The sequence below is a fragment of the Bathycoccus prasinos genome (assembly GCF_002220235.1).
Source record: "Bathycoccus prasinos genomic : Chromosome_2".
Taxonomy (NCBI): domain Eukaryota; kingdom Viridiplantae; phylum Chlorophyta; class Mamiellophyceae; order Mamiellales; family Bathycoccaceae; genus Bathycoccus; species Bathycoccus prasinos.
In genome coordinates this window covers 268323-282357 of record NC_024007.1, presented here as the reverse complement: position 1 = coordinate 282357, position 14035 = coordinate 268323, and the positions used below count along the sequence as shown (strand labels likewise).

The 14035-nt window shown below is 51.6% G+C and overlaps 5 protein-coding genes across 5 annotated transcripts; 4 read left to right on the top strand and 1 right to left on the bottom strand.

The window, feature by feature from the left end:
• Window positions 1-285: 285 nt before the first annotated feature.
• Window positions 286-3273, top strand: Bathy02g01470 (predicted protein; the record flags this gene model as incomplete). Its single annotated transcript, XM_007514669.1, has 1 exon — window positions 286-3273. The coding sequence occupies one exon, from the start codon at window positions 286-288 to the stop codon at window positions 3271-3273; it is 2988 nt and encodes a 995-aa protein (XP_007514731.1).
• A 326-nt stretch (window positions 3274-3599) lies between these two features.
• Bathy02g01460 (FAD dependent oxidoreductase) lies at window positions 3600-5078 on the top strand (the record flags this gene model as incomplete). The annotated part of the gene is made up of 1 exon (XM_007514416.1): window positions 3600-5078. The coding sequence occupies one exon, from the start codon at window positions 3600-3602 to the stop codon at window positions 5076-5078; it is 1479 nt and encodes a 492-aa protein (XP_007514478.1).
• A 328-nt stretch (window positions 5079-5406) lies between these two features.
• Bathy02g01450 (predicted protein) lies at window positions 5407-8993 on the top strand (the record flags this gene model as incomplete). Its single annotated transcript, XM_007514505.1, has 3 exons — window positions 5407-5493; window positions 5766-5825; window positions 5883-8993. The coding sequence occupies 3 exons, from the start codon at window positions 5407-5409 to the stop codon at window positions 8991-8993; spliced, it is 3258 nt and encodes a 1085-aa protein (XP_007514567.1).
• Window positions 8994-9324: 331 nt separating this feature from the next.
• Window positions 9325-10884, top strand: Bathy02g01440 (predicted protein; the record flags this gene model as incomplete). The annotated part of the gene is made up of 1 exon (XM_007514551.1): window positions 9325-10884. One exon carries the CDS (start codon window positions 9325-9327, stop codon window positions 10882-10884), a length of 1560 nt encoding a protein of 519 aa, XP_007514613.1.
• A 184-nt stretch (window positions 10885-11068) lies between these two features.
• On the bottom strand, window positions 11069-14008 carry Bathy02g01430 (unknown protein; the record flags this gene model as incomplete). The annotated part of the gene is made up of 1 exon (XM_007514936.1): window positions 11069-14008. The coding sequence occupies one exon, from the start codon at window positions 14006-14008 to the stop codon at window positions 11069-11071; it is 2940 nt and encodes a 979-aa protein (XP_007514998.1).
• Between the last annotated feature and the right edge of the window lie 27 nt (window positions 14009-14035).

Below are 14035 nucleotides of genomic sequence, written 5' to 3'. Positions count from 1 at the left end.
TGCTCGTCTTTTTATCATCGTCGTCACATATATTTCTTTTCGAGACGACTATTTTAAGGAGAGATGATCGTCTCGAATGCGTTCGCGATCGGCTTTTGATGGATGATCGTTCGTCGCGTCGATGATCCACATCCGGCTACGGACGCTCGAGCGCCGAACGATCCGCGCGAGAGAGAGCAACAAAAGCCTCTTTGTTTTTCGCGAGCAGAGCGCGTATTTTATATTCTCTGACGACCGTTTTGAAACGGAAAGAAAGAGAGACTGACCTTTTTGTTTTCTAAAACCATGCAAACAGCTCCGGAGAATTGGCCGGCGAAGACTTTGAATGGGTACAAGTTAGATCTGTTCGGGATATACAGGCAAGTCGTCGCTCGCGGCGGATGGGGCGAGGACGAAATCACGTGTAAAAGAAAAATCAACTGGAGTCGCGAGATTTTTCCAAAGTTGGCGAATTTTACGAGCACGCACAAAGCGACCAGCGTTGGGCACGACTTGATCACGAGTTATAAAAACTATTTGCACTCGTACGAGAGAAAGTACGCGGACGTGGACTGTAACGCGGACGAGAGCAAGGAGAGAGAGCTGGTGAACTCGATTCAGAGGAATACGCCGAGAGCGGGCGTCACCGGGACGAGGTCGCCGGGACAGACTTCGAAGAGGAAACCAGTCGGGAGACCGAGAGCGTCGAATTTGGCCAGTGGTGGTGGTGTTAGTGGCAACGGTAGCGGTAGCGGCGGTGGCGGCAACGCCGTTGCCGCGGCGACTGCACCCGTCGCCCCTTCGAGAGGAGGTGGCCGTAACCGCGGCGGAGCGAGGAGCAAACCAAAACGCACGTTCCCGGACGGTGCGAAGATTAAAGTATTTTGGCCCAAGGAGAACGATTGGTTCTTTGGCACGATTGTTCAGCAAGAATACATGCCCGCGGATGGTCAAACGTATTCGAAAATTGAATACGAAGATGGCGACGAGGAGGTTTTGAATTTAGCGAACGAGAAAGTTAAATTACTCGACGAAAAGAGTGACGACGACGACGACGACGACGACGATGGTTTAGTCTACGTCCCGAGACCAACCGCAAGAAGACGAGGCGCGGCGGAACCTTCGCGCGCACCTTTCGCCGCGGACACCGCTGCTTTAATCAACGCCGCGACTGGTGACTTCGGAGACGAGTCTGATAAAGAGGAAGAGAACAAAGACGAAGGACGACGAAGAACGCGCTTGAACGGCGCCGATCCGAACGCTCCAGAACCGCCGCCGCCGAAAGAACGCGTGGAGATTGTGGAGGAAATGATGGAACATCACAACGCCGCTAGAGTTCTCGCAGAGTTGCCTAACGAGTTTTGCACGGAAGATGAAACGTATAGATTAGGTTATCGCATGGGTTTACGAAGAATGGCAAAAGTTTCCACCGCGATGTTGATTGAAAAGATGCAAAAAATGCTCGTGGCAACCGGCGGCAGAGAGGATGAAGCGGCGAAAGCGGTGAGCGGCGAAAGCGTGCTCGATGAATTCTTCGACGACGGTAAGACGCTCGTCTCGAAGGAAAAAGCGCAGGCGTTGTTCAACGCGCTCATCGACGCTGCGTACACTCCAGATAAAGATGCGGCATCGTACGACGCGAAAGGCGAACCGGCGATGCCGAAACGCGCGCCAGAGCCGGAAGATCCAGAGAATATGCCTGGGACGGTCAAAGAGGAAGAAGAGAACGCGGACGAGAACGCCGAGGAGAAGAAGAAGGAAGATGATGGCAGCGGCGGCGGCGGTGGTGGAGGCGGTAGTAGTGGTAATGGTGGCGATGATAACGACAACAACAAAGGACCCGGACCATCATCTGACGGCGGCGGTAACGCTGGCGGCGATCAGAAACCAGACGACACCAATAAAGACAACGAACACAACGGCGGTAATAACGGAGAGAATGAGGACGACGACGCGGGAGCGACTGGTTTTCACGCGTCTATGTTAGCCGATAAAATGGATATTGATATTCCCTCGCCGACGAAGGAAAAGAAAGAGGAGCTGAAGAAGGAAGAAAAGCCGGTTGTCGCACCTACTCGAAATTCTGGTCGACAACGCACCGTCTCCAAGAAGGTTTTAGAAGCCGTCCAAGAAGGTTTGATGAAATCTCCGGTGAAATTGCCGCCACAAGTGGGTGCAGTAGAACCGGCTTCAAAGCGAGCAAAGACTGAGAATTTCGCCTCAATGCGAACCATGCAAACGTCCGTGGCGCACGGTGGCATGGAGAAGCGCAATCCGAACAAGAACGAAACTTCGACAGCTTCTCCGTCGCGCCCAGTCAAAGCTACCGAAACGCAAGCAACGGCGACCACGAACGAGAAAGAGGAAGAAAAAAACGCGAAGAAGAAACCGGCACCGGCGGCACCAGTACAAGTTGAAGCTCCAGTTACCGAGGACGGCGACGAGTTCGTCCCTTTACCTCCGGTGCCGGGTCCGCCGGAATGGACAGGTCCCGTTCCCAAGGTGAGTAACAGCGACCCGGAATACCTTTTGCACCAACTGAAAGTATTCATTGCCAAATCCGGAGCCGTTCTCGACCGCGCTTGGCGCGTGACCGTCGCCATTCGCACGCAAGGTGCATCCGCGGGATCGTACGACGCGACGTATTGGGCCCCGGACAACAAGCGGTACAGAAGTCGCTTGGAGGTTGCTCGAGCGGTTGGCGTCGCCCCGTGGGTGGCGCCAAAAAAACCGAAAGGCCAACCGCGGAAACCTCGCGACCCGAACGCCCCGAAAAGATCCGCCGCCGGTCCCGGACGATCTCGAGGTGGTGCTGGCTACAACTTCCGACGCCCGCTCGACTCCTACCCAGTCGTCGAACTCAAAACGCCGCCGCCGCCTCCAACCCAACGCGTGCTGTGCGAACTCCTCGGCGACGGTACCGCCGTCCGATGGTTAGAAAAGCACGGTTTGGGCGAACACGCCGCGGCTTTTGTCATGCACGGCATCATGCGCAAGAACCAGCTCTTCGCGCCGTTGTTGATGCAAGACATGGAAAACTTTGGTTTAGATTTAGAAACTGGCGCGAAAGCGTTGAAGTTCATCGAAGAAACGCGACAAAACGCTTCCTCGTCCGCGCTCACCGTCGAACAACTCACGCCGGTTCCGTTCGGTCGACGCGTCACCTCGGAGGTTTTCTGCGACGGCAGAGAGGAGTATTACGACCCCGGGACGTTTTTGTTCGACGAATCTGAACTTTGCGGACGAGGTCAGATCGGCGCGGCGAACCCGCTGTTCGGCTTGATCCGAGCATAAAGTAGAGAGAAAGAGCGAGCGAAGCGAGAATACATAATGAAGAGGAACACGACTAAGACGAGAACAACACATAAACATAAAGAGAGAGAAGGAAAGCAAGCAAAGAGAGAGCATTACTTTTATAACACACAAAAAAACATACCACGTTCATAAATCATCCGCGCTGCGTTGATATCGTTGATCCCGCGCTCGCTTCTCGCGCAAATCGAATTTAATTGGTCGTCCTTTTGTTTCGTCCTCACACACACCGCACGAATCGCATCAACGACGACACACTATGACGACAGTCTCGTCCAAGTAAGCGACTGCTCACACTGCGACTACCAATGTCCACGACTTCAGCGAAGCTCCCTAAATCTGCCGTCGTCATCGGCGGTGGATTCATCGGCATATCCAGTGCCATACACTTGTGCTCTCGCGGCTTCGCGGTGACGGTTTTGGAAAAAGCACGCTCAGGTGTCGGCTCGAAAAAAGATGGCGAGTGCGCGAGCTACGGCAACGCGGGGACGTTTGCACCGTACGCCACGTTCGGTCTGAACGATGATTCTCCCGCGTCGCTTTTAACTGCCGGCGTGAAGGCATTTTTCGGCGGGAGTTTGATGTTTGGAAGTACGAAAAGTGGTGACGAAGATGTTGCGAATCCTTTGAGCTTCAGCCTCTCGGCGTCGAACGCTTCGGAAGTGATGAAATTTGCGATGCATTTTTTACGCAATTCCAGCGCAGAGAACAGGGTGAAAACGAACGAAGGATTATCGGAACTTTGTAAACGCGCGTCGAGTTCGTGGAAAGAGACGTTGCGATTAGCCGGGGTGAACGACGCGCGAGCGTTTTTGGAGGAACACGCCAATCGGAACGGATATTTGTTACTCACGAAGAGCAGATTTGATTCGAAAGAAGTCATCGAGAAGAACGAGGAGAGGAAACGATTGTTGGGGGATAAGAATATATGGAACCACGAAGGCGAGGGCGAGTTAATCGGGCCAGAGATGTGTAAACAGCTGGAACCGAATTTAACCGACTCGGCGGTGGCGAACGGCGGCGTTTATTTCAAAGACGCGTGGTCGCTGAGAGCGCCGGATGTGTTCTTAAAAAAGTTGGCCGAGTTTGCGCTGAAAATGAAAGGTCCTTCGGGCGGTTCCGTCGTGATTAAAGCTGGTTCCAGCGGTGAAGTCGTCGACGTGAGAGGAGAACAACAAAACGACGAGAAAGCTGAAATTGTCACCAAAAGCGGCGACGTGTATACTAACGTGCACACGATCGTCGTCTGCTCCGGGTGGCGTTCGAAAGAAATCGCAAAAATGTGCGGCGACGGTGACATTCCGCTCATCGCGGAGCGCGGCTATTCGGTCGAGTTTTCGGATACTGAACAAGTATCCCCGTCCAAGCTGTTAACCCGAGCGACGTGTTTCCAACGAGGCGGTTTCATCATTTCCCCGCTACAATCCCGCCTCCGCGCAGCTGGTCTCGTAGAATTCGGCCCGGACCAACCTCCAACCGCCTCCAACCTCCTTTCGCTCGAAAACTCCACCCGCAAACTCCTCCGTAATTTCTCCGACGCGCCGCCGCGAAATAAAAACTCAGATTGGCTCGGCGGTCGCCCGACTTTACCGGATTACCTCCCCGTTCTCAGCAGAAGCTCCGCAAAATCAAACGTCATCTACGCGTTCGGTCACCAACACATCGGGTTCACGTTAGCTGGCATCACCGGGAAAATAGTCGCGGACATCGCAACAACGACGGGGGCCCAACAACGAGGAGACGACCACTTTCCGCTCGAGCCGTATGCCGTTCAAAGATTCCTTTAATACTATACAGCGCGGAGCGAAAAACGTAGCGCGCGCTCTAACAGAAGTCACAAAAACACCAGTTTCTCCTCCCACGGCACGCACACTCCTCCTCCCGAGATACTTTGAACGAACAACACATGCTTTTCGTTCTCGAGTATTAATGATGTGTGCATCACGCGAGAGGACTCTTACATGCGTACGAGTACGTAGTAGAGCGAAAAATGTGAGTACGTAGTATTTTTAAAAGAAGTCACACGAAAACCACTCGCCATTTCCTCCCGAATTTCCTCACAAAAAGAACCTCACTTTTAGAGGAAACGAACGAGTTCTCATCCGCTCTCTCATCATGCCGGTCACCGGGTGGCTCCGAGGCACGGTCAAAGCGGTCCCGAGTGGTGACACGGTGCTCATCGTCGCCAACGCCGGACCTACCGTACGTTTTCGCACTTTATCCCACATTTCTCTCTTTTGTGTGTTGTTCTTTGGAGTTGCACTTTTTTCCGGGGAGGATCACCGGAGAGAGCGGCCGTCAAAACAGATCGGACGTGTGATGTTTCTTTTTCTCTCTCTCTTATGCTCTCACTCTCTTTTGCTCTCGCGTTCGAGCGCATCGAAACCATCGTCTCGTACTCACTCTTAATACGCTGTTCTCTTTTTTCAAACGCTCTCTCTCGATGCAATGATAATAATAATACTATAAAACAGAGTTCGGGCCCACCGCCGGAAAAGATTGTCACCTTGGCAGGCATCATCGCCCCAAGAATGGTACGGAAATTTTTGGTCACATTTTTTACGCGCGCATAGTAATATTGTTTTATATAGGGACGAAGAGACGGATCGTACGCGGACGAACCGTTCGCGTTTCAATCGAGAGAAGCGTTACGACGCGCGTTGATTGGGGAACCGGTGACGTTTAAAGTGGAGAGCGAATACGCGTCGAGGGAGTTTGCGTTGGTGTTTAAAGACGGCGCCGGGGATATCGCGTTGGAACACTGTAAAAACGGGTGGTGCGTCGGGAAACCGTCGAGGGAGGACGAGAACGATGAAAACGCGATGAAACGAAACCAGTTGATTAAAGAAGCCGAGGAAGATGCGAAGCAGTTCTTCAGAGGGAAGCACACGTGCGATCCTCTTTTGTTGAATAAAGCGGTGAGGAATAAAAGCGATCCGAGATTGGTGGACGAGTTCATCGACAGCAAAGGCGTGGAGCCGATTCATTGCGTCGTGGAGGTGGCGTTAAACGGGAGCACGATGAAAGTATCGGTATGCGAAGAAGGGCCGGCGAGAGGCGCAGAGGTGACGATTTTGTTATCCGGAGTCGTCGCGCCCGCGATGGGGAAGAAGAACGAAAAAGAACCGGAACCGCACGCGAGAGAGGCTAAGTATTTCGCCGAGTTGAGCGTGTTAAATAGAGACGTGCTAGTGGCATTCGTTGGTAAAGATAAGTATGGGAACAGATTTGCGTCGGTGATGCCGAAAGACGATCACAGTTCGATCGTGCCCTTGGCAAACGCGCTCTTGGAGAGAGGTTTGGCGAAGGTTTCGGATTACTCCGCGGCGTTGGCGTTGGGAGGCGCGGGCCCTTTGAGAACCGCCGAGGCAATTGCAAAGACGAATAGGATTAGAATCTGGCAAGACTACGTGCCGCCATCAAACGAGGATTCACATTTTGAAAACATGGGAAGAAGTAGAAAGATTCAAGGAAAGGTCATTGAGGTCGTTTCCGGAGACGCGGTCATGGTCGAAGACTCGCGAACGGGCGAGGAGATGAAGGTGATGTTGTCCTCGGTTCGAGCGCCAAGAATTGCACCGCTCGGGAGAGGTGCCAGAGAACGAAGCGTGAAAGATGAACCGTACGCGAGAGAGGCGAAAGAATTCGTGAGAACGAGAGTTATCGGTAAGAAAGTGGAGGTTAACTTTGAATACACGAAAACAATCGCCGGGAACGACGCGAGGGATATACCAGAAAAAGTTATCGAATTCGGTACCATCGCTTTAATCGGCGAGGTGGTGAAGAAACCGCCGCAATATAACAATCACGGAATTCCAATCGAAGCAGAACCAGAAGACGCGCCGAATCTTGCCGAACTGTTGGTCATCAGAGGTTTGGCCTCGGTGGTTCGCCACAGAGAAAACGAAGCCCGGTCGCATAAATACGACGACTTGCTCGTCGCCGAAAGTAAAGCCATACAACAAAAGAAGGGCGTCCACTCGCCCAAAGACGCACCAATTCCGCACGATTTGAACGACGCTTCCGAAAATGTGAAGAAGGCGACGCAGTTTTTACCGTTCTTGCAAAGAGCTGGGAAATTCCACGGCGTCGTCGAGCACTGCATCAACGGACACAGGTTCCGAGTCAGTTCTCAAAACGCCGGCGCGGTGTTCACGTTGAGTTTATCAGGGGTGAGATGCCCGACCAGAGAAGAGCCGTTCGCGAAAGAAGCGTTGAATTACGTTCGAAATAGAGTCAACCAGAGAGAAGTACAGGTCGCGGCGAATTCGGTGGATAAAACCGGGACGTTTCGAGGGACTTTGGAGTGTAACACGTTGACTTTGGATTTAGCCTCGGAACTCGTTCGCGCGGGTCTCGCGAGGGTTTCCTTTCACGGCGATGCGAGCGCTTTAGAAGTTGAGAAAGCGGCTAAAATCGCAAGAGTGGGTATTTGGAAAGACTGGGACGAAGAAGCTGAAGAAGCCAGACGATTGGCGGAAGAGATGCAAGCGAATAATCTCGGCGGCGGTTTCAGCGAAGACCAAAATCCGGCACGCTTTTACGGAGGTAAATTTTATGACGACGAAAATAACAGCAGCAACAACAACAGCAAAAACGGGGTTCAATCGCCAACTGGCTCAGGTAAAGTGAGTGCCCCGCCAGGTTATGAAGGAGGTATCATGAATAACAACGGCAACGCACCGCCGGGTGGCTACTTGTCGTCGGTGAATAGCACATCTTCAACGGCTGCGGCTGCCGTCATGAGGAAGGGCGGCGATCCGCAGATGCAACAGCAGCAGCAGCAGCAACAACAATCTACTAGAAACCAATACGATAATAGAAAAGGCAGCTCGAGCATACCGTATCCGCAAGCGAGAGATAGTGGTCCTCCGGTGTTTACCACAAGGCTCGGAGTCACGGAAACTTTACGAGAAGGTAAATTTTTCGCTCAAATTCTCGAACGTTCCGTCGCCAACGAACTGTGGCAACTGTTACAGAAAGAATACGCGAGCGACGATCCGGACGTGAAAGCCCCGCCGCCTGGTTTTGAACCGAAACTGAACGATCTCGTTGCGATTAAATCCCCGGAAGACAACAGCTGGTACCGCGCCACGGTGAATTATCGAGACGAAAACGCGAAAGAATTGGACGTCATGTGCATCGATTTCGGTCACAACGAACGCATATCCATTCGCCGCGCGAGACCGTTGCACTCCAACGTCTCTTTGAACGCGTATCCTCCCCAAGCGAGACTGTGCCAGCTTGCTCACATTGCCATGCCGAGTCGTCACAGCGATTACAAAGATGTCGCTGAATCTGAGTTTCAACGCCTCGTCCACGGCGGGGAATTCCACGCCATCGTCGACGCGCGCATGAAAAAGTTTGACTTTGATCACGCTTGGTCATCCGCCGTCGACGCGCGACCAGAGCTTACGTTGACGCTATGGTCCGTGGAAGACGACAAAGATGAAGAATCAAGCAATGCCAAGAAAGACTCGAAACTCGCGAAACCGTACTCTCCCGAACAGTTCCTCCCGGAACGTTCCGTGCAAGGCGTCCTCGCCGCCTCTGGTTTGTGCCGCATGTCCCGATTCAAAGTCGGGTACACGCAAACCTCCGAAGACAACCGCGAAGCCATCCACGGCGAAATCGACAAGGCGAGACGAGAGCACTGTGGCATGTTCGAATACGGCGACGTCGATTCCGATTGGGAGAGGTAAAAGAATGAGTTAAGAATTTATTAAACGAGTTTTCACGAACGAGCGAAAGCGAGAGAGAGAAGCGAAAGAAAGAGATCGAAGAAGAAGAAGAAGAAGAAGACTAAAGGACAACACGATACGTATGCACATATTCATATAAACTTATATTTAAATAAAGAGAGACAGAGACTACTTACTATACCATTTCATTTTACGCATCCGTATCCTTCACACGACAAAAACTTCTTTGTACCCTACACCCTAAGCTTATCTTAGTTCTGTGTGACTGGACATTCCACAAAAAGCGAGACGCCACAGTTTACGCGGACCTCTCGTCGTCGCACACACCACCATGTTATCTTGCGCGTCCTCCTCCTTCGCGTCGTCGTCTTCTCGATTTTCCGCCGTCGCGTCGACATCGTCGCCGTCGTCATCCTCCTCCTCTTCCATCCGACGAGAGAACCAACAGAACCATCGGGGAAACCACTTTTCCCCGAAGGCGAAGAGATACTCGAGGACAACAAGACACCGAAGGGAGCGCGCGACTCCGCACAGAATTTCCGCCGCGGCATCGACAGATGGCGTCGACCTCACCCGTTCCGGTAAAAAACGCGTCGTGATAACGGGAATCGGCGCGGTGACCGCGCTCGGCCACGACGTGGATGAATTCTATTCGAGATTGCTCGACGGCGAGAGCGCGATAAAACCAATCACAAAGTTCGACTGTTCGAACATCACGACCACGTTCGCGGGGGAAATTCGCAACTTCGACGGGTGCGACGGACTCGTCCCACCGAGGATGGTGAAACGAGCGGACCCGTACATTTCGTTCATGATTGCAGCGGCGAAGAAAGCGTTGATTCACGCAGGGTTGGATATGCGAGACGGCGAAAATGCGGAAAAGTTTAACGAGTTGGATAAGCAGCGGTGCGGCGTGGTGATCGGCTCGGCGATGGGCGGGATGCACAGTTTTCAGCAAGCGAATTACGAGTTGTGGACACCAGGGAGAGGGTCGAAGAAAATGAATCCGTTTTGTATTCCGTTTGCGATTACGAATATGGGCGGCGCGTTAGTGGCGATGGATTTGAAATTTATGGGACCAAACTATTCCATCGCGGCGGCGTGCGCGACGGGGAATTTTTGCATGATGAATGCGATGGATCACATAAGGAACGGGGAGTGCGATTTGTGCTTAGCCGGAGCGTCGGATGCGGCGGTTTTGAGCAGCGGGATTGCCGGGTTCGCGGCGAGTAAAGCGTTGTCGACGAGAAACGACGATCCGGAAGGCGCGAGTCGACCGTGGGATAAGAATAGAGACGGGTTCGTCATGGGGGAAGGGTGCGGAGTTTTGTGTTTGGAGTCGTTAGAGAGCGCGTTGGCGAGAGATGCCCCGATACTGGCAGAGATTTTGGGAGGTGCGGCGACGTGCGATGCGCACCACATGACCGAACCGTTACCAAACGGGGCCGGGGTGAGGTTGGCCATTGGTAGGGCGTTGAAAAACGCCGGCGTGTTGGCGGAGGATGTGAATTATATCAACGCGCACGCGACGAGTACTCCAGCGGGAGATTTAGCCGAGCTGAGGACGATTACGGATATATTTGGCGAGAATAGTGAGTTGAAGATTAACTCGACCAAGAGCCTGATTGGACATTTGTTGGGCGCGGCGAGCGCGGTCGAGGCGGTGGCGGTGATCAAAGCCATCGGCACTGGCGAGTTGCATCCGAATAAGAATTTGGAGGACCCTGACGAAGGTGTGCGAACGGATTTGTTGGTGGGAACGACGAAGGAGAAGTTAAAGGTGAAGGTTGCGTTGAGTAACTCGTTTGGATTTGGCGGCCATAATTCGGCAGTTTTGTTTGCGGCGTACGATGCGAAAGCCGATACCTTCTGTCGAGCGGCTTCGGCGTAGAGAGAGTGAAAGGGACAAAAAGAGAGGAGAAAGAGAAAGAGAAAGAGAAAGAGAAAGAGAACTTTTTTATAATAATAACAGTACCAGTGGTACCAGGTACCAGTACATACCACGGGATATAATTAATTACATATGTCGTTCCCGTCGTCGTCAGGTCGTCGTCCTTATCGCTTTATCTTCAAGTTCAAGCTTCTTTTCCTCTTCTGCTCCTCATCGTTTGGTACAAATAACTGCCGAGAAACCAATCCAAGGTTTGCCTCTTGAAGTGTGCTTGTATGTTCAGCGCAGTTATTATCGAGATTATCATACAAAGAATTGCAACGATGCCGTACAAATTGAATAAGGTCTCCACGTTCACCTCTTCCGGCGGGTCCATAAAAGTACTAAACTGCGGCGGTAAAAACGCCAAGAAACCCGATATACATGCCGACACAGGAAACATGAACCCGCGTCTGGGGTACGAGGAGTGAATGGATGAACCTAAGAAGCATAACAACAAGAGTAAGCACTCTTGCCGGAACAGTACCCTTAGCATGTCGTTACAGTCGTATCGCAACACTCCATTGCCATTAGTATCGTAGTCGTATTGTGGTGGTCTCAAAGAGCAAAACTTTTCAACCGAAGCGCGTTGGTATCGCATTATAGATCCGTGCGCGCCACACACTGTCGACAAGATCATGATCGAAATTATGCCCGCTCTTTTGTACCGGTCAAAAAGATCCTGTTTACGTCCACTCCAATAACCGAATATTGAAATATCACGTTTAAAGAACAAGTGCACTATGTGAACGCCCAAAATGACGCTAATAAAGGCGATGGGAACACCAATCCTTACCCAGATTCCCCTCGGGGAAACGATTTCGCTCGAAAACTGCGACGCGTACTTCATGCCAAACAGCAAGTTGAGCACTAAGTAAATACTCAAAGATCTAAAACGACATTTGTCGAGTACGAGCGCATTCACGTAGCCGCGATAGAGCTCAAACGCTTCCATATCATCTTTGAAAGCACCTGTCGATGGACCCACAGCACGAATAGCTTTTCGTTCGTTCCGCTCCGATAACTGCTGCGGCACCAAAGCACAACCATAGCGTTCGCCGAAAATTATGAAGAGGACGTTTCCCATGAACTTTACAGGAATAACAAAAGGTATCAACAATATCTTCCCGCAAAGTTGGGGATAACTCGACCACGTTGGATCGACGAGCATAACGTTCGTTATAGACGCATACCATTCCGTATTTTTCCCGAAATACGAGTCTTGTCCTTTCTCTTCGCCGGTGTCGTCCGGGATTTTTTTCACTTCCATAGACCAGCACACGACATCTATTTGAATCGCCTGCAGTTCTATCAAGATAGTCGGACACATGCGCGCAAAGGTCGGGTCGCTCGAACACTGCGTGACTACTGCCAAAAGCGGATGACCACCGAGATCTCCATACAAAAGTCCAGTGTGCCATAACGTGAACACCGTGCCGACGTCCTTCACGAAGCTGCATCTCGAGCACAATCGATCGATTTTGTTCTTGAATTTCTTTCCGAACATCGTAGGCTCCATGAGGAAAGCCTGAAACTGCTCGGCACTTTCCTTTTCCATACACAACAAGCACGGTTTAGGCGCCGAGAATAATTGTAAACCGTCTTCGTCTTCAAACTCGAGCTGGAAAAACAAATTCGATATCTTCGGCGCACTCGAAGAGGAATCCATCGAGCGCAGATGATCGTCGAAACAATCTTTCGGAAATTTACAAATACTCCCTTCGAGTATGAAGTCTTTCTGGTGCGCGACCACGGAGCCAAACTGCCCGTACATGCGAACAGATTTGATCACTTTATTGTTTCGATATAAATTAGCTTCCTTTTTATTGTTGTAGTCAAACATTCGGAGAAAAATCTTCTCTCCTACGACTGCGACGTACGGCGCGACAGACGTATTCGGCCAGGGACTCGCCGTTTGCGTGCGCACTCTGCGACGACGACGACTTCCACTTCTGAATGATTCTCCAGAAGTTGCACTATCGCTACCAAGAGCGTGCGCGTGCGACGAGACGAGCTCTTCCGACGCCGCGTCCCAGTACGACGCGCAATAACTCATCGTTTTATTTAACAAACTAAATCGATTGCCGCCTCTGTTCGCTTCGTTATCGCTCTCACCGTCTTCGTTTTCATCATCGTCCATCTCTCCCAAACAAAATCTGTTTCCTGCGAGCAGCTCGTCGCCGCCCTCTGACGCGCGCACGTGCATGTTCTCGTATTGTTGCCACGTAAACAAAACGCTTCCTCGACCGAGTTGCGCTATTACTCCCTTATCGCTACCACTATCACATTTCCTATTTTCCTCTTCAATCCATCCAACCGCGTTTGCAATTTGCGCGTCAACCGCGCGATCGCTCCCGAGCAAATCTTCCGGATGGCAATCCGCGCGAAGCAAACGATGCGTCACTCGAAACTGCTCTTCGTATCCGCTTCTTTCTCTTCTCCGCGTCGTCGAACATTTGCACGTATCTGTTCCATTCACATCGTCGTCATCATCATCCGTGATGATCAAATAGCGGCGCTCGCACGCATCATCATTCTCATCCAAACGTGTCCTCCTCGTCGTCTTCATCCTCCTCTTTCCTAGTAAAAAACTTTCCCCCGAGTGCTCGTCGCGCTCGTTCTTCTTCCTCCCTACGGACACACCCCACGCCTCCTCTTCCTCCTCCTCCACCTCATCATCACAATCGAATCGGTAGTTTTCAAAAACGCCTCTTTTCGCCGCATCTCTGTCGACGCTTCCTTTCCTCCCTCCTTTGATGACGCGAGCGGTGTTCTTCGTATTCAGCAGAAGCCCGTGCGCGTTCTTCTGTTGTCGTCGTATCCGCGAGTTGTTGTTGTTGTTGTTATTCCTCGAATTTCCAGTTGATCTTTTTTCCCCGCTAACAACTTTCTCTCTACAGAGCCTTTGAATCGTAAACAACGCGCTTTCCCTTCTCTTTTCGTCGTTTCTTTTCCTCTCGTTGTTGAGGGAAAAGGAAGAGGAGGAGGATACCAACGCGTAGTCGCGATTGGGTTCCCAATGATACTCTTCTTCTTCTTTTTCGTCGTCGTCGTCCTCTTCGGAGTAAAAGTTCGTCGATGGCATTTCTTTAATTGGTTGAAGGAAAAAATG